Here is a 24,423-nt window from a genome sequence, read left to right on the forward strand (position 1 = left end):
CTGCTATGAACATTCATGTCCAGGTTTCTGTGTAGATATATGCATTTGTTTCTCAGGCAGATACCTAAAAGTGGACTTGCTAGGTCGTATGGTAATTCTGTGTTTAACATTTTGAGGAACTGCTGAACTGTTTTCCACAGTGGCATCACCATTTTGCATTTATACCAACAGATGCACATTGCAGTTTCTTCAGATCCTCACCAGCATTTGCTGTGGTCCATCTCATTGACTGTAGCCATTCTAGTAGGTGTGAAGCAATATTTTAGTGTGGCTTTTATTTACTTTTCCCTAACAATTAGTGAAGAAGAACTAAAGAGCCTCTTGATGAAAGTGAAAAAGGAGAGTGAAAAAGTTGGCTTAAAGCTCAACATTCAGAACATGAAGATCATGGCATCCAGTCACATCACTTCATGGCAAATAGATAGGGAAACAGTGGCTGACTTTATTTTTCTGGGCTCCAAAATCACTGCAGGTGGTGACTGCAGCCATGAAATTAAAAGACGCTTACTCCTTGGAAGGAAAGTTATGACCAACCTAGACAGCATATTAAAAAGCAGAGACATTACTTTGTCAAAGTCCATCTAGTCAACGCTATGGTTTTTCCTGTGGTCATGTATGGATGTGAGAGTTGGACTATAAAGAAAGCTGAGCATCAAAGAATTGATGCTTTTGAACTGTGGTGTTGGAGAAGACTCTTGAGAGTTCCTTGGACTACAAGGAGATCCATCCAGTCCATCCTAAAGGAGATCAGTCCTGGGTGTTCACTGGAAGGTCTGATGCTAAAGCTGAAACTCCAATACTTTGGCCACCTGATTCGATGCTGAGAAAGATTGAGGGCAGGAGGAGAAGGGGACAACAGAGGATGAGATGATTGGATGGCATCACTGACTCAATGGACATGGGTTTGGGTGGATTCCGGGAGTTGTGATGGACAGGGAGGCCTGGCATGCTGCAGTTCATGGGGTCGCAAAGAGTTGAACATGACTGAGTGACTGAACTGAGCTGAACAATTAGTGATGCTGAGCATCTTTTCATGTGCTTATTGGTCATTTGTATAGCCTCTTTGGAGAAATATCTATTCAAACCCTTTGTCCACTTTTTAATTGGCTTGTCTTTTTATTATTGAGTTGTGTTATGTATTCTGTATACAAGCTTTTTGTATATGTGACTTCTCAACATTTTCTCTCATTCTGTGGATTTGTCACTCTCACTTGGTAAGAAACATGTCACATCACTACTGTTAGTACTTTGATTTTTCCATTCACAGGATTTTATGAGATTAAGATGCAATAAAATAATCAAAATTTCCCAATTATTGCTGGGTAGATGGATATGGAGACCACCTATGTAGAAGCCAAACAGCTGGCAGATAAGCAGTGCCACCCTGCCATCTTGTCATATGATGTCTCCTTCCCTAACATGCAGAAACCTGAGCTCAGTAGGAAGCTTAGAGCTGTTAGCATGTAATATATGAAATAATAACTGCTGCATATTGAGCACTTACTATGTGCTAGACATTGTGCTAAGTGCTTTACATTGATCACGTCTAAGTTTCACTGGTGGCTCAGGAGGGAAAGCGTCTGCCTGCAATGCAGGAGACCTGGGTTCAATCCCTAGGTCAGGAAGATCCCCTGGAGAAGGAAATGGCAACCCACTCCAGTGTTCTTGCCTGGAAAATCCCATGGACAGAGAAGCCTGGTAGGCTACAGTCCATGGGGTCGGAACGAGTCGGATATGACTGAGTGACTTCACTTTCACTTTCAAAGTCCTGTAAAAGAGAGATTAATTGCTCTGTCATGTCCGACTCTTGGCAGCCCCTTGGACTATAGCCCACTGGGCTCCTCTTTTCATGGAATTTTTCCAGTATGAATACTGGAGTCAGTTGCCATTCCCTTCTTCAGGGGACCTTCCTGACCCAGGGATCAAACTTAAGTCTCCTGTGTCTCCTGCTTTCCAGGCAGATTCTTGACCACTGAGCCATCATCTCATTTTACAGATGGAGAAAATTCAGGCTCTTATAGTTTAAGCTGTCAACAGTTCTACAGGGAGTAAAGTGGCAGAGCTGGGATTCAAACCAAGTACTTCTGAGTAAGGAGTCCTTGCTCTTATCCACAATACCAAGAGCCATGCTCAAGTGCCAGACTGCAGACCACAGCCAGAGTCACAGAAGATCTCATAGGTGGAATGAGGAAAATGAGGCTAAATGTATACCATTTCGGGGGCTTCCGTGGTGGCTCAGTGGTAAAGAATCCACCTGCCAATGCAGGAGCCATAGGAGACTCCAGTTCAGTCCCTGGGTCAGGAAGATCCCCTGGAGAAGGAAATGGCAATCCACTCCCATATTCTTGCCTGGGAAATCCCATGGACAGACGAGCCTGGTGGGTTATAGTCCATAGGGTCGCAAAGAGTCAGACACAACTGAACACGAGCACAATTCCATTTAGATGACTGGCTTTTGAAATTCTTCTTACTTTTTTGGTATTCTATATTGCCTACTAGTAGTACCAAAAGAGGTATTTGTCTTGCTATTATTACATACAAAATATAGTCACATGCTAAAATATTCAACTAGGGAAAACGTTTACTAACTTCAACTTCTTTCTGCCTTTCCTCCCTTGACCTGCAATCTCCACAGAAGTTGTCTTGCTATTATTACATACAAAATATAGTCACATGCTAAAATATTCAACTAGGGAAAACGTTTACTAACTTCAACTTCTTTCTGCCTTTCCTCCCTTGACCTGCAATCTCCACAGAAGCAGCCACAATTACTAGTTTCTTGTGTATCCTTCATATACATGTGTATGTATATGTGTGTGTGAAATTTTCTTGAAATACAAATGGAGCTTCTACTCTATATACTGTTTGTGTTTCTTTTTCATTTAATAAGTATCTTGGTATGGTTGAACACTGAAAAAATATTGACTGATTCTCTACTCTGGTAGCCACCAGAATTGGAGAATTAATGTTGCAGGCAGGGGAGCAACAGCAACAAATAATCCAGGAGTTGTTCCTGCCTTCATGGAGTTTATATGTATGAAGAGAGACTGTCACACAACAAAAATAACAAAAGAGATTAATTACATGTTGTGATGAATGCTATAAGACACTGAATAAAGAATAGTGATGGGCAGGGGGAAACCAACTGCTCTTAATCAGGAGAGACTCTCTAGGAAGATGCTGCTGCTGCTGCTAAGTAGCTTCAGTCGTGTCCAACTCTGTGAGACCCCATAGATGGCAGCCCACCAGGCTTCCCCGTCCCTGGGATTCTCCAGGCAAGAACACTGGAGTGCGTTGCCATTTCCTTCTCCAATGCATGAAAGTGAAAAGTGAAAGTGAAGTCACTCAGTCGTGTCCAACTCTCAGCGACTGCGTGGACTGCAGCCTACCAGGCTCCTCTGTCCATGGGATTTTCCAGACAAGAGTACTGGAGTGGGGTGCCATCTAGGAAGATGACATTTAAATTAAAATTTGAAGGATGGAGCCTTCAAACAGAGGAGCAGACGGGACAGCATTTCAGGCAGAGGGAACTGCCAATTCAAAGCCCTCAAGGTAGGAAGGGACTTACCTAGAGCCAGACATCCTGGAATGTGAAGTCAAGTGGGCCTTAGAAAGCATCACTACGAACAAAGCTAGTGGAGGTGATGGAATTCCAGTTGAGCTATTTCAAATCCTGAAAGATGATGCTGTGAAAGTGCTGCACTCAATATGCCAGCATATTTGGAAAACTCAGCAGTGGCCACAAGACTGGAAAAGGTCAGTTTTCATTCCAATCCCAAAGAAAGGCAATGCCAAAGAATAATCAAACTACCGCACAATTGCACTCATCTCACATGCTAATATGGAGAAGGAAATGGCAACCCACTCCAGTGTTCTTGCCTGGAGAATCCCAGGGACGGGGGAGCCTGGTGGGCTGCCATCTATGGGGTCGCACAGAGTCAGACGCGACTGAAGCAACGCAGCAACAGCAGCAGCAGCACATGCTAATAAGGTAATGCTCAAAATTCTCCAAGCCAGGCTTCAGCAATACATGAACCGTGAACTTCCAGGTGTTCAAGCTGGTTTTAGAAAAGGCAGAGGAACCAGAGATCAAATTGCCAACATACGCTGGATCATGGAAAAAGCAAGAGAGTTCCAGAAAAACATCTATTTCTGCTTTATTGACTATGCCAAAGCCTTTGACTGTGTGGATCACAAGAAACTGTGGGAAATTCTGAGGGACATGAGAATACCAGACCACCTGACCTGCCTCTTGAGAAATTTGTATGCAGGTCAGGAAGCAACAGTTAGAACTGGACATGGAACAACAGGCTGGTTCCAAATAGGAAAAGGAGTTTGTCAAGGCTGTATATTGCCACCCTGCTTATTTAACTTCTATGCAGAATACATCATGAGAAATGCTGGACTGGGAGAAACACAAGCTGGAATCAAGATTGCCGGGAGAAATATCAATAACCTCAGATATGCAAATGACACTACCCTTATGGCAGAAAGTGAAGAGGAACCCAAAAGCCTCTTGATGGAAGTGAAAGTGGAGAGTGAAAAAGTTGGCTTAAAGCTCAACATTCAGAAAATGAAGATCATGGCATCCGGTCCCATCACTTCATGGGAAATAGATAGGGAAACCGTGGAAACAGTGTCAGACTTTATTTTTGGGGGGCTCCAAAATCACTGCAGATGGTGACTGCAGCCATGAAATTAAAAGACGCTTACTCCTTGGAAGGAAAGTTATGACCAACCTAGATAGCATATTCAAAAGCAGAGACGTTGCTTTGTCAACAAAGGTCCCTCTAGTCAAGGCTATGGTTCTTCCTGTGGTCATGTATGGATGTGAGAGTTGGACTGTGAAGAAGGCTGAGCGCTGAAGAATTAATGCTTTTGAACTGTGGTGTTGGAGAAGACTCTTGAGAGTCCCTTAGACTGCAAGGAGATCCAACCAGTCCATTCTAAAGGAGATCAGTCCTGGGTGTTCATTGGAAGTACTGATCATAAGCTGAAACCCCAATACTTTGACCACCTCATGTGAAGAGTTGACTCATTGGAAAAGACTCTGATGCTGGGAGGGATTGGGGGCAGGAGGAGAAGGGGACAACAGAGGATGAGATGGCTGGATGGCATCACTGACTTGATGGACGTGAGTGTGAGTGAACTCTGAGAGCTGGTGATGGACAGGGAGGCCTGGTGTGCTGTGATTCATAGGGTCGCAAAGAGTCGGACACATATGAGCGACTGAAATGAACTGAACTGAAGGTAGGAAGGAGCTTGGCTTATTTGAGGAGCTTAAAGAAGAATAACAGAACTGAGGAACGAGAAGCAGGGCAAAGAGATGGCAGCTTCCCAGGATGCACTGGGAAGCTGGTGAGGGGCCTTAAGGAGGGTGTGGCATGGTATAGGTTTGCTCCCTAGAGAATGAGTGATTTAGGTACAGGCCAGTGAAACATTCCAGGCAAAAGATCATGCTGGGCTGGGCTGAGCTGCTGGCTGTAGAAAATGAAGGGGAGAAATTCTGAATATCTATTGGAAATAGAAGAAAATGCCTTGACGATGGGTTGGCTTGAAGTAGAGGGAGAGGGTGGGAGAGTCAAGGATGATGCCGGTTAGAGTTTATGGATTTGGGTGTCAGAAAAAGTTAACTTGAACATTGTGGTCTGCAATGCCTCTAAAGCATTCCAAGCAAAGAGCTGAATGTTGTTATCTGGAGTTCAGAAGAGAGGTCCCAGCTAGAACTATAAAATTGGGGGCTACTGATCTGCTATTTTAAATACCTAGGGGTAGGTTTGGGTATGGAAAAGAATGCTAGTTGCCCATTTAAAAACCTAGCTTTTCTTAAAGACTTTAAGTTCAACTTATGAACCTTACTATTCTATTATAAATCTCATAAACTTTTTGTATAAAGATAAGAGCAATCACTTTCACTTGTTCTGTGATTACTATTAAGTTTAGTAGATTCAGTCCTCCTTAAACATTGAACAGACTTACAGCCTTAATTAATCAAATTTCCTTAGACATTTCCAACTACAATTACTAATTTAATGTGCCTGATTTTCTCAAACATTTGAAATGGCCAACAGGGTAGACTTACAAATCTAAAAAGTCAGATATTTCTAAGCACTTAAGCAAATGTTGTAAATTAATTACCTAAACTTGTAAGTCAGACTCTCAGGGCCATTTCAAGAATCTTAAATCCTACACAAAGCAGGACAAGATCACAGAATCTTCTCTCCTGTATTCATTCCTGCAGTATCTGACTACTTATTCATATCTCCTTTCCGGAGTTATAGATTTATTCCCCCAGCAAGGAGATTGGAATTTTTTTCAGATCTTACTATTTGTAACTAATCTATATAATAACACAAGGAAAGTTTATGATAAAGGTTTCTTTTGTTGTTGTTTTGTCTCTTTGCGGTGGGCTGGGCTGGGCTGGGGGTGGGGGTGGGGCAGGTAAAGCAGAATGGATAGCTTTATTGCTTTGCCAGGCAAAGGGAAACACACCAGGCTTCTGCCTTGAAAAACTATGTCTCAACCCCAAGGAATTTGATGAGGGTTTTTATGCTGCTGCTGCTGCTAAGTCACTTCAGTCATGTCCGACTCTGTGCGACCCCATAGACGGCAGCCCATCAGGATCCCCTCTTCCCTGGGATTCTCCAGGCAAGAACCCTGGAGTGAGTTGCCATTTCTTTCTCCAATGCAGGAAAGTGAAAAGTGAAAAGTGAAAGTGAAGTCGCTCAGTCGTGTCTGACTCTTAGCGACCCCATGGACTGCAGCCTACCAGGTTCCTCCATCCATGGGATTTTCCAGGCAAGAGTACTGGAGTGGGGTGCCATTACCTTCTCCAGAGGGTCAAAGGTGGGGTCTGACAAGATTAGGGTGTGAATAGGGTTTGTACTCCTTTAATCTCATCTCACATAGTTGGTCTCCTAATCTTGATGAGCTTCTCTGGTTTCTTTAATCCTGCCTCAGGTGGTTTCTAGGCTGCTCCTCAACCATTCCAGTCCAGTGTTGGGAACTCAGGGAAGGTCAAGGAGGCTGGAGACTTGCGTGGCAAAAGTGCATTGCTTCTCTGTCCTTGGAGCCCTGTAATCCAGGCCACCTAAAACAGCTATTCCTATTTCCAGGCAAGCAGGTGATTCCTTAGCTCATGGTTCCCTTCTTTCATCCTCAAAGACAGCAACGTTGTATCTCTCTGACCCTTCTGTATTAGTCATGTTTCCCCTAAAGAAAGACTACAAAATTGTATGTAAATGCTAGTTAAAAGCATGTGCCCCACCCCCAAAAAATACATAGAGGCTGGAGGTAATTCGGAGAGAAACAGTAATTTCAATGGAGAAAGGTAAAGATCTATTAATTATAACGAGACTGTAGTAAGGAGGCATTCCCCAGTAAGAAGTAAAGAGAACTCTAAAGAATACAGGAGTAGCAGATATAGGAAATCCAAAAAAGGGGACATACGTATATGTAAAGCTGATTCATTTTGCTGTAAAGGAGGAACTAACACAACATTGTAAACCTACTGTATGCCAAAAAAATTAATTAAAAAAAACTATACTTTAACAAAAAAGTTTTTTTAAATAGATGTCCAAATAAATGATGGCCAGTGATACAGTATAAATATTTCACACACAAAAATAATAAGAATAACAGATATAAGGCACAGACAATACTTTCTTCTAGGGCTCAAAGTATTCAAAGACAATACTTTCTTCTAGGGCTTTCTTCTAGTTGCTCAGTCGTGTTCAACTCTTTGTGACCCTTTGGACTGGAGCCCGATAGGCTCCTTTATCCATGGGATTCTCCAGGCAAGAATACTGGAGTAGATTGTCATTCCCTTCTCCAGGGGATCTTCCCAACCCAGAAATCTGACCCGCATCTCCTGTGTTTCCTTCGTTGCAGGAGGATTCTTTACCCATTGAGCCATCTGGGTTGCCCCCAAGAATAAGGACCCAATTCCCCTCCCTACCAGAAGGGTGGTGATAGGAGAAGCTGGTGCAGTAGAAACTCTGTGTACTGCAGCACCCTGGTGCTAGGTGCAAATGCTATTTGGAAAAAATATAGGGAAAAAATATGGAGAATGTAGGAGCTCTTATCCATACCAATCAAGTTTGAAACCAATATCACACACTGCCTTGTACAGATAACCAGCTGTTTTTCTGTGTGTATGTCTGAACTTCCCTGCTAGAGGCTATACTCTTTTAAGCCTTGGATTATATTTCATCTTCTTCCTGTGGCCAAGCCTGAAATGAGTATATACACTATATGTTCAATAATTTACTTTTGAATTTATGAACTCCAAGGGAAGAATCTTATTAAACTTGCCTTTTTTTCTATTAATTTTTATTCTATTTTTTCCTACTAGAAAGGCAAGAAATGTTTATTGGGGAAAATGCAAACGTAGAATAACAGGAGAAAAATATTAATCCTATTTCCACTCCCCAAAAATAATTACTGTTGATACTCTGGTGTATTTTTTATGTACAAATAGTTGTTTTTCTTTTTTAAAAAACATAGATGTACACACATCATATCCCATTCACAGGGTTAGGTTGTTGATTTAACCATTTCCAGTATGGAACTTTTCTGTTCTTTTCACATTTTCCCATTATAAATAATCCCATAATGAACACTGTTGTGTTTAAAATATTTTCTAGTAGGCCAATTTCCTAAAATGGCTGTCTCACATGAGAAATTACTAGGCTACAGGGTACAAATACGTTGAAGGCCACTGAAGAAAACTGAAGATCACAGGGCATCTGCTTCTAAACACGGAAACTGGTAGTTTCCCGTTTTCAACAAGACACAAACCAGAAGCCTCTTCAATGCTACCTAGTACTACCAAAATAGGTACACGTGCGACTCTAACGCTCCCTGTCCCCTTCACGCCCCTCCCCCGGAGAAAATGCCTCCCAGCCCTAAAAGACTGCGTGACTGCCTGACCCTGGACTAGTCCCTTTGGGCCTTTGGCCCTCATTTGTCCCCAGGCCACCCAGTGGAGAGGTGGCCCGACTAGGCGTGCTGGAGCATTTTTCCCTACGGCCTTGGGGGTGTGCGTGACATTCTGGGCTCCGAACCCCAAGTCCCGGGCTCTGCAGGGCGCGGCCACCTCGCGAGTAAATCTCCGGCTTAAAGCAATAGAAGCCTCAGTTTACAGAGCTCCTGGGAGGGCCCAAAATACGGCAAATCCTTCTCCACGCGGAGATTGGCCCAGCCTTTTTCTGCATCTCCTCGGCAGCCCCTCCTCTTCCCCGCGCGGTTCACTCAGTCCACCCTCCAGACCTAATACCGACTTCCGATTCTTCCCAGCTGAAGGGTCACCCAAGCCCCTCGGGTCCCCGTCCCTCTCCCCTTCTCTTTCCGCACCGACTAAGCCTGTCCTAGTCTCTACAGTGGGGAGTCTCCGCCACCCATAAGCTTCTGACCGCCTTACAAGACCCGCCATCAGACCCCCATCACCTCTTCTCCATGTCTTTCCACGTTATCTGTCCCGACTGTCCCTCTGTCTTTCCCCCCATGACTGTCTTTCTATCCGGTTTCTATCCCGCGGGTCTGCGGGTCCTCTGGCCCTGGTCCTTCCGTTTCACCCAGTCTGAACCTGTCATGACAGTACCTCTCTCTTTAGGTGCCCCCCTCACAAGCCCCACCGCGTAACTGTCCCTCTGCGCCTCCGCCCACGTCTGTACTTCTGTCCCCCGAAGGTGATCCTCTGTCCCCGGAGTCGGGTCCTCCGTCCAGCCGGGACCCCGCTAACCATCCCTCCCAGAGCCCGGAAAGTCTGCGGCCCGGTTCGTCTCCCTCACCCGGGGAACTCTTCCCTCTTCCACTTTCTCTACTTTGAACCCATCCCAGCAGAGTCCAGGAAGTAGCCAAGCGCCGGGGACTGGCGGCGATGGCGCCCAATGGAACGTGCCAGCGGCGGCGGAGGCCCCGCCCATAGAGGAAAGGCTGCCAATGAGCTCGCGGAGGCGGGACTTCCGCTGTCCCGCGGAGGGCGGGGAGGGGAGCGAACTGTTGTGGTGCGGAGCGTTGGGCGGGCGGCGGCCGGGCGGCCCAGGGGCTGCCTCGGGACTCGGGGCGCAGCCGAGCGGCTGCAGGGGTGGGGCGGGCCGGAGGAGCCGCGGGGCCCGGGCGCCGCGGGTTCGAGGCCGGGCCCCGCGCGGGGAGGCCGCGCCACCCCGGGGGAGCTGCCCGGCGGCGAGTTTGCCCGGCAGCCGAAAGAAGGCGGGAGCCGGCGGGGGCCCTCAGAACCCTCTGGCAACCCGGGCCCGGAGTCCTCGGGGAGCTGCTGCTTCCTGGGACGCCCTCCTGGACGTCCCCGCCGAAGGGTAACGGTTCAGGGCCCCCGGCAGAAGGCGCCTCAGGGTGACTCCCGGCGGGGCCCTGCAAGCCGCGGGAGACGACCCCGGGGCCGCGAGCAGGGAAGAAGGGGCTTGGTGGAGACGCGGGCCGGGAACCGAAGGAGCCGGAGCGCGGCGGAGCGGAGCCGGGCCTCCCGGGCGTGGGGCCGGGCAGCGCCTCGGCTGAAGACGGACTCTGGGACCCTCGAGTGCGGGGGCCTCGGCGACCTGCCCCGCGGGGAGCGCGGCTGTGGAGTGGCCTACGGGGGACCTTCCCCCAGAGGGGCCGGCCCGGGGCGAGGAGATGAACGGCTTTAGCACCGAGGAGGACAGCCGCGAAGGGCCCCCCGCCGCCCCCGCCGCCGCCCCGGGCTACGGCCAGAGCTGCTGCCTCATCGAGGACGGCGAGCGCTGCGTCCGGCCCGCGGGCAACGCCTCCTTCAGCAAGAGAGTCCAGAAGAGCATCTCGCAGAAGAAACTCAAGCTGGACATCGACAAGAGCGTGAGTCCGCCCCCGCCCGCGGCTGGGTCCCCGCGCTGGGCGGCTCTCGGGCCGCTGCCCTGGGCTGCGGGCGGGACTCTGGGGCCCTCCCCGCCCTGGGCCTCGCAGCCCTTTATCTGCAAATTGAGGAGTTGGACTCGGGCTTGCAAAGGCCGCTCGGCGTTGACGGGTTCTAACTAGGACTCTGCCCAAATACGGGAGGTTGGTGGCGGGGCTGCTCCGAGGACCCTTCCTGCCTGGGAAAATCTGACACCAATTTTTAGCGAGTTTTATCGGTGTAGACAGGGGAGCAGGAAGAGGTGGGTTCATTTGGTTGGCCCACGGAGGAGCAGGTGATGAAGGGACCCGGCTCTTATCCAACTTCTCCCTCCTTCTCGGATCCCTGTTATTCCTTCAGAAAAGGAAAGGTGGCAGCTCCTTTCCTGTCTGCGGCGGCCTCAGCTTCTGCACAGGGTCGCCAAGCTCGCTGCTTAGCAGGCAGCTGTGGGGAAATGGGATTTCAAGGATGTGGCAGAAATAAGGCCAGGACCTGGTCTTGGGAGGTGGCTCAGGCAGTCAACGTGACTTGGAAGGAAGAAAATACACTTTTATAGGGTTAATTTCTTTAGAAATGCCCGGAGAGCGGTGGGGGTGGGTAATTTTAAATTTGAATAGAAAACTTTTCCGGTGCGATTTCACCACTGTAGTTAACTATTCTAAAAATTCTGAAGATGTGCCTATTGTCAACCAATTAAGAACTTTTTCGTTTGACATCTGTTGCTGTAAGCCTAAAGTAGCTGCCAGGTGATTAGGAATTGGAAATGAGTTGGGAGGGGTATTATTAAATACCAGGTGGACCAGCTAGATTACGTGGTTAAGACCAAAATTTCTCCACTTTGGAGGGAAATCAGAGATTGCTCATTAAACTGAAAGGACACCCACTTTTTCCACTTCTGATGTTACAAGGGAAACTGAGACCCAGAGATAAGAAGCGAGGGTGCCAAAGTCACACAGCACCTAAGAGGCTGGTTAATTTCTTGAATCTGTTGTCTGATTTACCTCTGGGCCTCATACATAAGCCTTGATTAAATCTTCAATAAATAAAAAATTAAAAATATCTTCCCTGTGCTTTCTTCTACACTCTTACTCTCACATCCAGTTGTTGTTTTAAGTTAACAGTTATATTTGCAACTCTTCAATGGAAAGATGCTATTTTTAAGTGGTTAGGGGTGAATTGATGGCTTTCTCACTACAAGTCTCTATCAATGAAAGAAAGGAATTCATCTGAGCGCAAGTAACTGGCTAGCCACTGTGGTGGCCTGGAATGGGACAATATGGAAGTGAAATGCTCAATTCTAGGACAGCAGTGGATTCATCCTCATGGAAGCACTGCCCACCTTCTGTGTAGATTGTTGGGAGTCTTTACTTAATATTTTTTCCAGTCCTTAAGAAACAGAAATTCCCAGTTCTTTTAAACCCACCATCTGAACAGTTGTATTACTGCATCTGGGACTCCATTTTCCCAGTGACCCCTCTGGAAAACCTGTGTAGGGCTAAGTTGACTTTGATACACACTGTCTGGAAGAGAGGTAGCCTGAGCCCGGTACTCGAGTCCCCAAAAGGTAATGCTTTTGAAGGAGTAGGATTTCAAGGCAGACTCACTCACTCACAGTTTGTTTCAAGGTGGTGTTGTAGAGTCATTATTTCTGAAAGGGATTCTATTTCATTCTCACAGGCTTAGGCAGGAATTCAATTCTAAGTAACTGCTGTGTTACAAGAATTTTTAGCTGTTGCTGAAAGTGAAACAGAAAAAAAAACAACAACACTTAGAGCCTTTTCTATCACCCTCCTTCCTCCACCCCCAACTCCCCAAAGGCCACTGGGCTTTGAAATTTCTGAAAACCAATAAGTACTTGAAAATGGTTAAGGAAGAATAATGACTATTTATCTTGTAAAAGGGTCTAGCAGAGAACCTTTTAAAATAATAGCACCTTAAATCCAACTCAGGCAGTTTAACTCCTTCTGTATAGACATTGGCAGTGTTCTGTGATTTATTAAGATATAACATGCTTTCAAACATCCCTCCAATTGACATATATCTGCTTTTTTCTGGAGGAAAGTGGAAGTGGAGAACAGTGTAAGGAAGATGTTGCAGTAGGAAAGGACACGTGCCCAGGGTTAGAAGGTCTGGATGACCTTGGCCAGGTCATTTCCTCACGCAAGGTGGCTTCAGTTTATATCTCTAGAAAATGAGATGGGAGCCAGGGGGTTTGCAGTAGTGAATGCTGAGTTCTTTTCCATCTAGGACTCTATTATTCTAGCATCTTGACCTGAAATCTCCCAGTCACAGCTTTAGGAATCATGCCTTCTGCCTGTTCTTAAGTCTGTCAGTCTGTGAATTTGAAGACCAGCTTAGTCTTACATGTGAAACTAGCTAGCATGAAGGATGTAGGATATGTTGTGAATGTGCTTTCTTCCCTCATGAAAGCATGTCCAGTCCTCTATGCATCAGCTGGATGGGATTCTTTGAGACGGTGACACGTGCTGTGTCTCAAAGTCCTTTGACAGAGTTGAATCTGGCAAAGTCATTCAAATTTATAGCCATACGTAAATGTGGCTTTTACTGGCCTAAGCTGCTTTCAGATGCAAGGGGCTGCCTGTGTTGGTTCAGCAGCATTTATTGGGTGCCTGCTGTCTGCAAGACACTATCACAGTGTAGACGTAAAACTGCTCGTGGCTCACTAATCTAACCACGTGAAAGTGCTGATTCATGTGAATAAGAAACAGTTTCCATTATTTTCTCCATGGAAAGGCCTGAATTATGCTGGTTTCCTATCAGCTTACTTTTATCTTTAAGCAGTTGAGGAATAAACTCATATTCAGAAGTCTCTCAAGAACATTTGTGTAACAGCTGGTTCAGTGTCAACAACCCCAAGTCATTTACACAGGCATTCAGTTTGTTAGGTTCTTGAATGGTTCCTCCATCTCAACCCTGGTACTTATATTCTTAATAAAAACACGTCCTTCACATCTTAGCTGCTGCTTCCACCTTCACTTACTATTATGCCTCCAGCCTACATTAGAAAATCAGTAGTGGTATCCAGCTTCTTTTATGTGGTTTCACCTTGTGAGAATCTCTGCACCTCTTTCTGCTTCTCTTTGTGGATTCTGTGAGTGCTGATGCAAGAATTATAAATTGATACATAGAAATAGTTTTTCAGAGGGTTGTCATGGTACAGTAGTTGCTATTGTCAATGGAAAAATAGGATGGCGGCTATCCTATCATTGCCACAGTGCCCGCTTTCCTGCTCCCAGGGGCAGTGCATTCCAGCCCCATGTAAATTACTCACTCCTACAGGTCTGAAGATGTCACATCGCAGGGGGACTCTGTCTTGTCTGAAGGAAAGTCTAAGCTGTTCTCATGTCCCAAACCCCCTCATTTCTCCTGATGCTCCTGCACAGGCAGTCACTTTGACCTAAGTGACACAGTCTCCTCAGGGCCTCCTCACTCGCGCCTTCTGTCAGCCTCCTTTGAAACTTCAGTCTTGGTTGTTCCACCCAGAATGCTTCCTGTCTCGCTGCAGGTCCTCCCTTCTGGTCAGGGACCTCCACTCCAGCGGTATCTGTCACATGTGTTGTGTTTATTCAGGGGGAACTTGATTTATGATGAACTGCTCGGTGTGATATCAGTGTTCTCTTTGAGGAGATGATGGCTTGTGTCTGTTTCTTCCTGTGGTCTTTCCAATGCCTCACAAAGGAGAAAAGGCCCATAATTTGACAGATACCTGTTGCTGTTTCCATGGGATTGGCAACTCTGACTTTAATTTGCTTCCCATCAGGTAAGGCATCTGTATATTTGCGATTTCCACAAAAATTTCATCCAGAGTGTACGAAATAAAAGGAAGAGGAAGACAAGTGACGATGGCGGAGATTCTCCTGAGCATGACACTGACATTCCTGAGGTAAAAGTCCAAAACTTCACCTTGAGAAAGCTGGAGAATGAATTCTGACCTGATCCTTACCTCTGGCCTGGTTTAAGAAGTAACTTTAGTCGCCTTTGTATTGCTGTGGTGTATCTGAAAAGTGAATCATAGCATCATAGTAATATGGAATCTGAGGGCTGAAAGCTTTGAAATCAACTGGTCTAACTGCCCCACCATTTTACTGACAGGCACAGACACTCAGGGCCACACACTCAGTTTGGGGGCCCCAGTCCGGTGCCCTCTTCAGTATCTGTGCTGCCTTTCTTCAAGAAGCCCCTGAAAAATACTTAAATAGAACCACAGTGCCGAGTTTTTCAGAACTTTGGTTTTGCCCTTAAAGTTGGAGACTGAGTGTGTATGGATCGGGGAAGTCACTTCCGCTTTGTTTCCTGGTCTGCGAAATGAAGGTGTAAATTGTCCTGTCCCACCAGCTCGGATTTTCTATCACTCTCTGCTTCCTGGTCCAGGCTTATTCCCAGACATCTATTCCAAGGTCAGTTACACTGGCACAGAGTTTCTCAACAGTGGCACTGTTGGCATTTGGAGCCAGATAATTCTTTGTGGTGGCGGCTGTCCTGTGCCTCGTAGGATGTTCAGCAGCATCCCTGGCCTCTGCCCACCAAGTGCCAGGTACGCCACCACTCCCAGTGTTTCCGGACATTGCAGGTGTCCTCTGGGGACAGAATTGTCCTGCTGAGAATTGTCATCACTTCTCAAACCAGAAGGCCACCATCCCTTCAAAGTGCCAGTGTCTATTAAGCAGGGTTACAGGAATGAATATCGAATTTTCTAAATTGTTTTCACTTTAGACTCAGCAAAAGAAGAACCATTTATAATGTACATTGAATATTTGACACATGAATATTTCATAAGGCAACCGCCTGTTAGCACTCAGGGTGAAAATGACTGTGTAGGAATAGAAAGAGTAGGTGGGCCTTTGTCTGCAGATGCGGAAGAAAATCTTTGAAAATATGGCCCTTTCCCCCTGCCCCTCTCTGTGTCCCCTTTTCTATCACTGGTTTACAGTATCTTTCTAATGCTTTTAGCATTATTATTATTATTTTATGAAGGAATGGATGTATTCACTATCAAAATGCTTTTCACAAAAAAAAAAATTTGAGGAATGTTTGAAAAGAATGAAGGACTTTGGTCCCTCATATTGATCATTCATTTTGTTTTTAAGTGCTCTCCACCTGCCTGAAGCAAGAACATCTCTTTTAGAGGCAGGTAAAGGCAGCCCAACTTTCCGGGCCTTCACTATTTCATGACTGTGCAGCTTTCCTCTCTTCCTTTATTAGACAAAAATAAAAGGAGAGTCCTTTCCCCTCTGTTACCCAGTCATCTGCAGAGACCCAGACCCTAGCCTGCCAATTTGTACATCTGCTGCAGTACTTTGAGCTGTCTCTGGGCGGGGGGGGCGGTTAAGGACCCTCACACCCGAAGGCTAGGCCTAGGGGAGAACTACCTGAGAACACTAGTGCGTCCCGCTGTCCTTCACGCCCCTGTGTCCACTCTGGGCCGAGCTCCGACCTGTCCTCCAGGATGTCTGTCTGTTTCTCCCTTTTCTCTCCTTGCCTGCTGCCCCCTCCAGCATCAGCACCCCTGCTTTCCCATCTCATTTCTGGATCATCACTGCATCAGCTCCCTCTGTCATCCCCCCACACCCCAGTCAGTCTTCCTACAAACACCACAGATTAATCTTCTGGGGATAGCACCCCCCTCCCCAAACCAGGATCACTACTTCTGCTTGTCAAGACATGCTACCACCCAGTCTCACCCTTTAAACCCACCATAAGTGCCCCTGATCCCCTAGCCCGTGTGTCTCTCCCCTGGCTTTCTGAGCTCATGGCCTTCTCTATAATTCCCTACTGTCTGTTCCCTTGCTCCCTTTTGAAACCCTGCCTGTCCTTAGCATACGCTTCACCACCTCCATCAGCCTTCTAGGACCACCCCTCCCTGGCCAAAATTCTGCTTCCACTGTTGCTTCTGTCCTCCCAACTAGTAATTAGTCCTCAGTGGGCCACTTTTAAGACTTGTCTGTAGTCCTCTCCCTCCCCGCCCCTACCTAGCATAGTGCTAGGCACATTGGGGGCATTTGATGAGTCGTGGCTGGTCAGGTGATGGATAATGTGTTTCTCCTCTTCTCTCTAGGTTGATCTGTTCCAGCTGCAGGTGAACACTCTCCGACGTTATAAACGACACTACAAATTGCAGACCAGACCAGGCTTCAATAAGGCCCAGTTAGCAGAAGTAGGTAGACAGACTTGCCCTCTACAGAGGGAGCACCAGCACCGTGCTGCTGACCGTGACCTTGATTCTCCCTGTGTGTCTATACATAACCCCTCCATACCTCTGGAAGCAACTTCCTCTTCCCTCTTTTGCACAATTTAGAATCCCCCAGCTTTAGACCTAGAAAGGCCTGATTTCCATAAAAGAAACCAGGGCACAGAGAGAAAGAAAGGACTTGCTTAAAATCACATAGCAAGTTGGTAGCTTGGAATCTCATGACTCCTGATTCTAAGTCCTGAGAGTTCTTTTGTTTGCTCGTTTGTTTGAATCTTGTTTTGCAAGATTCTTTCCAGATATGTTCCATTCTGCACATGAGGTGTGTCTGATTAATCATCCCTAAACCTTCACTCATATTCTGTAGGAGCTATTTTTCTTTCTTTGTTTTCTTTCCTTGATTTTTTTCTACTCTGGTATTGGTAATAGAAGTATTTATTATAATGAATGGAGCCCAAGAATGTGTTCTCCTGCCCTGAGTCCTTATCTAGTTCAGGGCATGGGATGGGGGTGGGGGTGTTCCATTGTCCATTATTTTAATATACTGACAGCCTGCCTTGATACTTCTGTCCTATTGGTATGTATATGGGCATCCTCTCATCCTTCTTTTCTAAATGTGTTTTTCTATCTTTTATAGAAAATTTGGAAATGATGAAAAGTACACTCCTACCCCTCAAAGACAGCCACTCTGTAGTTTTCATTCTCTGACTCCCTTTTTATCTATCTGTCCTAGAGCCCTTGGTCCATTCAGAGATTTCCTTATGGGCTCACATCCCTGTTGGTTTTTGATCTTTACTTGAGAGCTTTCTTGCTGATCCATCATTTTTTCTTAAACTTCTCCTTCGCTAGCATCCAGTTAAAACATAGAAGTACATAAGCCTTTCATACTTCAAGACCAGTGCCCACCCCTGGTGGGACGGATGGGATGAGATGGGGCAAGTGGAGACTGCATTCTCAGGACTTGAAATAGATCAAAATATTGGGAATACATATGAATTTTCCTTCAAATCTGATGTCTTTCAAGAGGTAGTTACGTACTATTTAGATGATTTTTGGGGTCAGGGCTTACATCTGTTCAGTTGGCTGTTTATTTGACACAATTTTAAAAAGACACTTTTCGGCCCAGTTCCAGGGCCTAAGAGGTTATGGTAGCAGCTGGTCACCCAGAGCAGTCCCAGTCTCCTCCATGGAGATGACCTTGAGACTATGCTGTGATGGATAGGCTAGCTGCCCCTGAAATAGGACTGCATCTTGGGAGTGCTGTGGGTTAAAACGTTGCTTTTGGAAGCCTGGAAACCAAATCCCCTAAGCCTGGGAAAGAAGGGCATTCACATTCTGCATTCTGGAGCACTGCAGGGAGTTGTGCAGTAATCATAACTCCCTCCCAGCTCTGGAAGCAGCTTGCTGTTTACCTTTTACACAACTGAGAATCCGCGGCCCTGGTTTATTAACATGGTTTAACGGGCTCTGTTTTTCCCTCCCATATAGACTGTCAGCCGACACTTCAGGAACATACCTGTGAATGAAAAGGAGACCCTCGCTTACTTCATCTACATGGTGAAGAGTAACAAGAGTAGACTGGACCAGAAGTCAGAGAGTGGCAAACAGCTTGAGTGATGATGAAGCACACCTTCAAGGAATGAAGTATAATATTAATGCACAGGTGACATCTGCTACATTTAAGCCCATAAAGACTGTTAAATTTTATTGTAAATAAAAAAGTTTGAATAATGAATACTGTAAATCTTTTCGGGCAGGAGGATTATATTCTCATGATTCAGCATGTTTATACACAGACTTTCTTTTAAGGCAACTACCGGACTAAAAAAAAACACAAGATTGGAAAAAGAAGGAAAGGAAAACAGTGCATTGCCGCATTCTGCAGAGCATTAAGTCACTTCTGCTGGACGTGTGGGATGACAGATATTTTGGTATTCACCTTGTAATTCCACGCAACCACTTGTGAGGTATAGCCCCGGACCAACAGCGAGGTACGGCTGGCAGAGAGGTGCATGAGCAGACATCTGCCCGGGACGTAGACACCACGCTTTGTCACTTATCAGCAAATCATTTGACCCCGGCCCCTCACCGGCTCTGTGCTGTGCACACAGTAGGCACTCAGGCAGGGTTTACTGGCACATCCAACTGTCACTAGCAGAGCCAGTCTTGGGCTTCCCACCTCTTGGTATCAAGGCCTCTGCTGTTCCTGTTGCTCACCACTTCACTTCTAGAGCGTGAGGAAGTCCTGATGCACCAGCAGGAGGTTTCAGGTCAGACCGGGACTCCAGGGCAGACTCATGTGCCAAGCTGTATTTGTGGAGGTGCCAGAAACCCTGATGCAGAGCTCCTCCTGGGAGCCATGGTCCGTTGTGCACCCCTCCACGCTTCATGCTTCAGGGTCAAGTGATGTATTGGGACTTCATTCTCCTGGGCCAGAAATGCTTTGACACATGGAGACATTTAGTGCTTTGGGGCTCATGTTTTCAGAGATACTAATCCTTAATTCACAACCACAAGGAAGCTTCCAAGGATCGGGTGGTTTCTGCTCCGAAGTCCAGCTCTGGGATAGAAAGTCTGACCAGCTTTGGCCTCTTTGGGGGTCAGCAACAAATCATGGGTTTGAGCAACACAGGTCAGTGCCATCTGATGTTCATTTTTGTGAGCAATTTGCCTCTCTTTTAGGGGGAAAGTTGCTAAAGTGTTTTTTTCTTTTTAAGTATTAATAATTACCTAATTTTTGTTGTTGTTGTTCAAAACCTCAGATTCCTCTATCTAATTATATCAGAGCCAAAGTATCCTTTGAAAACAAAGCTTTATATCCAAAAGTATGCTTTTGCAAAATTTTCTAGTCAGTGTATTGGAGGGCAGAGGATGTGGACAGGGAGTGGGAAGAAAAGAGAAGAAAGGACTTGAATTCTAATTTCTGACCACCTTGACATATTGTGGTCAAAGGTACCGCTTTCTAACTCAGTTTTCATTCTGAGTTCTTCCTTAAGCCTTAAAAAATAGAAGCAGCATTGGACAGCGTAGCCTGGCAGAGTGTTTTAGTGTCTCACAGATGACTTAATCTGAGTATCCACACAGAGAAGTCAGAACCACCCCCAACACATACACACCCAGCAGGGTGGTAGAGTGGCCAAAGGTATCCGTTCCACGGAGCGTGCTTTCTATGGACGGTTAGGGCCACCACTCTCGCTCAGTAGCTCCATGTGTTCAGCTGCAGCCCAGCTTTCACCAGTGTTCACCACGCATGTCTAGCAGGTTGCAGCCTTTTAAGATATGTGTACATGAATGTACCTAGAGCATACTTGAGACTGAGTGGATCTTATCTGCGTACACCTGGCCATGGATGGCACATCAGGGTGTTCTGGGCGTGTTTCCAGTTGTGCAGATTCAATAGGTGTTTAGAGAGTCTCACTACTCACAGCTAAAGGCTCTTGATGTGTGGGCATCAAGAAGGCTCTAAAGTAGATTTTTATTTTCCCCTGAGGAGCTGAGTTAGAACGGCTTTGAAGGCATCAAACACCAAGTCCCCTTTATCCAGGAAAGTGTTTTCTTGTCAGGCTGGAGTTTGGGGGCAGATAGGCTTAAGGCATTGGAAACCTGCTCTCTGGAAATGTCCACAACTCATTGAGAAAAAAAGTGTATTTTTCTGATGTTTGAGCCAGAATTGTGGACGTGTAGGTCATGTCACTGTTTCTTCAACAGCAGATCTGTGTTCCCAGTGAAGAGACAGCAGTGCACTTCTGTACAAGAAGCTGTGGTATTAGGTTCTGTCTGTTCAAGCATGGCTGTGAGAGTGCTTTCGTTCCCATGTGAAGCCTGGGGAAGCTTCCCCCTCAGCCAGATGCTATGCGCCCTCAAGTCGTGTGCCAGCTCTCCTCTAAGGAGAGGGCCTTTGGAGAGTGGAGCTTGTGGGTGTCTTTTCAACCTTTGAAAGCATGTTAGATGAGAAAAAAGACAAAACTCTCTGAGCTTGTATTTTTCTTGTGTGCAGAAATCTATTTCATCAGACCACTAAGCCACTTGCCTTAGCCTCTTCTGCAATTTCCCTCGGTTTGATCTGGAGCAGGAGACGTCTACCTGTTAGAGGTGGCTGACCCTCCAAAGCACCCAGGTCTGGCTGTGGGGAGCAGTGGGGCTTGGGGAGCTCAGCGCTCATCGCGGCTGCCTGCGTTTTGCTACCACCTGTCAAGGACTCGTGCTTCTCTCCACCTGTCATGTCGCAGCATTGCCTTCTCTCCTCTTGGTGCTCCTGGGCAAAACTGGAATATGCAATCCAGAACTGGCTTTGTCTTCTTAAAGAGCACGGCTCCTGCCTCAGTTCCAGCCTGCTTGGTTCTTTCCTGTGCCCTGAAGAGTCACATGGAATTGTCAACATCTTGCCATCCATGTTGCTTCCTTTTAAGGTTTTTAGAAAACAAATGGACAAACTTCTTATTTCAGTGAACAAACTCTTAGGTTGGCAACAGCATGTGAAAAAGATCATAGCCAAATCCCTTGAGAGATTGCAACCAAAGGATTCAAGACCAGGGGTGTAAAAGGAAGAGGAATTTCATGTATGTGATGCAGCCGCCAAGTTGTTAGATGTTCCTGTCATAGCTAAATAGTCACAGCTAGTCTTCCAGAGAGCAGATATGAATAACTGCTTGCAGCTGGAATGTTGCATCTAACCTTGGCATTTCAGCTGTTTATTTAGTGGGAACTTTTTGTTAACATCCTGGAGGGCACCTGCATTGTAGGAAGGAGAAAGAGTGGGAGTGGGAACTTACTCAGGAGCCCAACCACGGATCCCAGAGGTGTTGCTGCACGGAAATCATCTGAGGACTCTGTCATTACAGCGACAAGATCCAAAAGTTGGGAAAGGACCTCTAAGTCATCCAGTCCAGTCTCCCATAGGTGCTGACATTCTGCCTACAACCGTCCCACCAAGGTTGGAGCAGTCTGGGTTTAAACACCTCTGAGGACAGAGAACTCACTACCTCCTGGGGAAGCCTGTCCTATCTTTGTAAACCTCTGGCTTTTCTATGTTCTCTGTAATTTCCATCTTAGTCTCTGCCTAATGGGGGCCAAGTAAGTTAGCCAAGGACTAATCGCTGGCACCATCCCAGGGCATAGTGTTTGTCTTTGGGGAAGGAGCAGCTAGCAAACAAGACACTTTGTTGTCCCAAGTGTTCTCCCCCCTAAGTATTATTAGTCCATTTAGTCCTTACTGAAGATGTTGAGGAAACCCCAGTTATTCTCCCTCAATCTTGCTAAAGCTGATGGAGGAGGTCAGGGGAGAAGAGAGTGCTCTCAGAACTGCTAAAAAAAATACCTTAGGATAGAAAAGGCCTTAGTTTTGTGTTTGCCTCACAAAACTTAGGAAAAGTTTTAGCTGGAAGATTGTAAACTATGATCATGCTCTGCCTGGAGTTGAAAGGTTAAATAGCCCATAAGGGCGTATACCTTAAGATTGCTGCAAGTACTGCACACACTGCTTTTATAGAGAAAGCAAAGCTTAGGAACTTGGGGGAACCACATGTCTCAGTGTCAGAGAGGTGCCATATTTTCCAGCTGGAAACTCCTTAAAGGTTGCCATTGCCCAGTCATTGATTTTTAGAGATGGGGAAACCAAGATTCAAAAAGACTTGCCCGAATGCTTTGGCATCATCTAGACCCACTTAGCGCTGGTTCACTTCACAACTCACAGCATAGCTGGAACCCAGTCTGCAAGGGAGCTGCCCTCAGATCCTTGAGACCTGCCACTAAGCAGAGGTTCCCCAGGCCAGCTTGGCTGTCAGGGACTGTGAACAAACCTGCAGAACTCAAGGCTGTAAGACCTGACTGGGAAGGCCATCAGTTGAGTTTTGTAAAATGAATGGGAGGGGAGATCGGAAGGAGCCTGTAATTTAAGACCAAGATTCCAGAGTCCTGGCGGGAAATGTGGTGTCCTAGAATGTAAGTTCTCACAAAATGCACTTGCCTTTCAGGTGGGTCAATCAGGTGACCCTGACTTGAGCAGACACAGCTCTGTGGCCCTGCCATTCGCAGCCCCCGTCCCTGTTAGCGAGAGAAGCAGTTGAACTGAAGGACAGGTGAGCTGAAGACCACGCCCTGGGAAGCGTGGTGCTCTAGGGGTGCTTTTGTATTCATTTTATTACAGACTGTTTCCAAGTTCATGGTCAGGAAGGGTAAAGTCAATCCCATTTTTTGAGGTGGAATCCAGCCGGAGGCAGGGTGGGACTTTTCTTACAGTAGGAATGTCTACAGTCATTTCATCTGGCTTGCATCTTCAAACTCTTCAGTGGCTTTCATTTAATGAGCACATCTTTGCCAGTGGCAGAGGCTTGTGCAGGATCCCTGTCTCACATGTCTATTATCTGCTCAGCCCATCAGAGTGTTTTAGGGGTGCGGGTTGGTTTGGGTTTTTTTTTTTTCTATTTTGTAACTGCCTTATCGAAAAGCAAGTGCCCTTCCATTTCAGGCCTCCTCATTGTACATGTTTCCTGCCAATTGGGGGGATCATTTGTATTTTAATTTTGTAATCTATGGCTCTGTACTGTTGAAAGGCTCTCAATTCTGTGGGGTCTCCTTAGTATGTATATGACTTTTCATGTTGCAATATCACACAGATGGGATGGCCCGACTTTTGCTCTTAATAAACGATCTAAATGAGAAACAAGAGACACATTCTGTTGTTCCCTTTGAATGCCCACATGGAGCTCAGATCTTTCACTTGTGCGTTCGGCCCCTAGCTGTATAGGACAGTGACTGGTGATAGCCGTCTTCCCTCCATTTGCCCTTCCACCCCAAGTGCACCCTGCACAGGTCACAGAAGTCTGACCCTGCCCTCTTGCTCACTTCTGTGCAAACTGACTGCAGCTGATCGGCCGGAATCGAGCCTAAGTGCTACCCAGCATAGCAGGTACCCTGGCCCCGGAGCTTCACTCTGGTCTTCGGTTATCCATGTATAGTTGTCCACCCATCTACGGGATGGATGGTTGCAAATTGAAATGCCTGCTGGGGGCGCAGAGGGAGTTGCAAACTGGAAAATCCAGGTCCCTTCTAAGGGCGGCCACCACTCTGTGTTATACATTGTGTTGAGTCGTTTAGTCGTGTCTGACTCTCTGCGACCCCGTGGGCCATAGCCCACCAGCTTCCTCTGTCTGTGTGGATTCTCCAGGTAAGAATACTGGAGTGGGTTGCTACGTCCTCCTCCAGGGGATCTTCCCGACCCAGGGATCGAACCCAGGTATCCTGCGTTGCAGGTGGATTCTTTACCATCTGAGCCACCAGGGAAGCCAGCCTGTTTTTGCCACATGGGAGTGCAAACTCTGAAATTTTAAACAGAAATCTTCAAAGTACA

The 24,423-nt window shown here is 46.5% G+C and overlaps 1 protein-coding gene across 4 annotated transcripts; it reads left to right on the forward strand.

The window, feature by feature from the left end:
• Positions 1-10,013: 10,013 nt before the first annotated feature.
• SAP30L (SAP30 like) lies at positions 10,014-23,741 on the forward strand. 4 transcript variants are annotated; one of them, XR_011567770.1, is made up of 5 exons: positions 10,024-10,830; positions 14,649-14,771; positions 16,944-17,042; positions 18,564-19,707; positions 21,073-23,741. XR_011567770.1 is itself a non-coding variant. In XM_070793892.1 (4 exons), exons 1-4 carry the CDS (start codon positions 10,633-10,635, stop codon positions 18,690-18,692), a joined length of 549 nt encoding a protein of 182 aa, XP_070649993.1. In that variant the 5' UTR covers positions 10,024-10,632; the 3' UTR covers positions 18,693-23,741. The 4 variants fall into 4 exon arrangements, 2 of the variants coding, with proteins under 2 accessions (XP_070649994.1, XP_070649993.1); XR_011567771.1 differs by having other exon boundaries at positions 23,048-23,741; XM_070793892.1 differs by having other exon boundaries at positions 18,564-23,741.
• The last annotated feature ends 682 nt before the right edge of the window (positions 23,742-24,423 follow it).

This window comes from Bos indicus, chromosome 7, assembly GCF_029378745.1.
Source record: "Bos indicus isolate NIAB-ARS_2022 breed Sahiwal x Tharparkar chromosome 7, NIAB-ARS_B.indTharparkar_mat_pri_1.0, whole genome shotgun sequence".
NCBI classification, from domain to species: domain Eukaryota; kingdom Metazoa; phylum Chordata; class Mammalia; order Artiodactyla; family Bovidae; genus Bos; species Bos indicus.

Coding starts and splice junctions, on each gene's coding strand:
- SAP30L (XM_070793892.1), top strand. CDS start 10,633: ATGAACGGCTTTAGCACCGAGGAGGACAGCCGCGAAGGGCCCCCCGCC. Junction 10,831..14,648: donor AGCTGGACATCGACAAGAGC/GTGAGTCCGCCC, acceptor GCTTCCCATCAG/GTAAGGCATCTGTATATTTG. Junction 14,772..16,943: donor ATGACACTGACATTCCTGAG/GTAAAAGTCCAA, acceptor TCTTCTCTCTAG/GTTGATCTGTTCCAGCTGCA.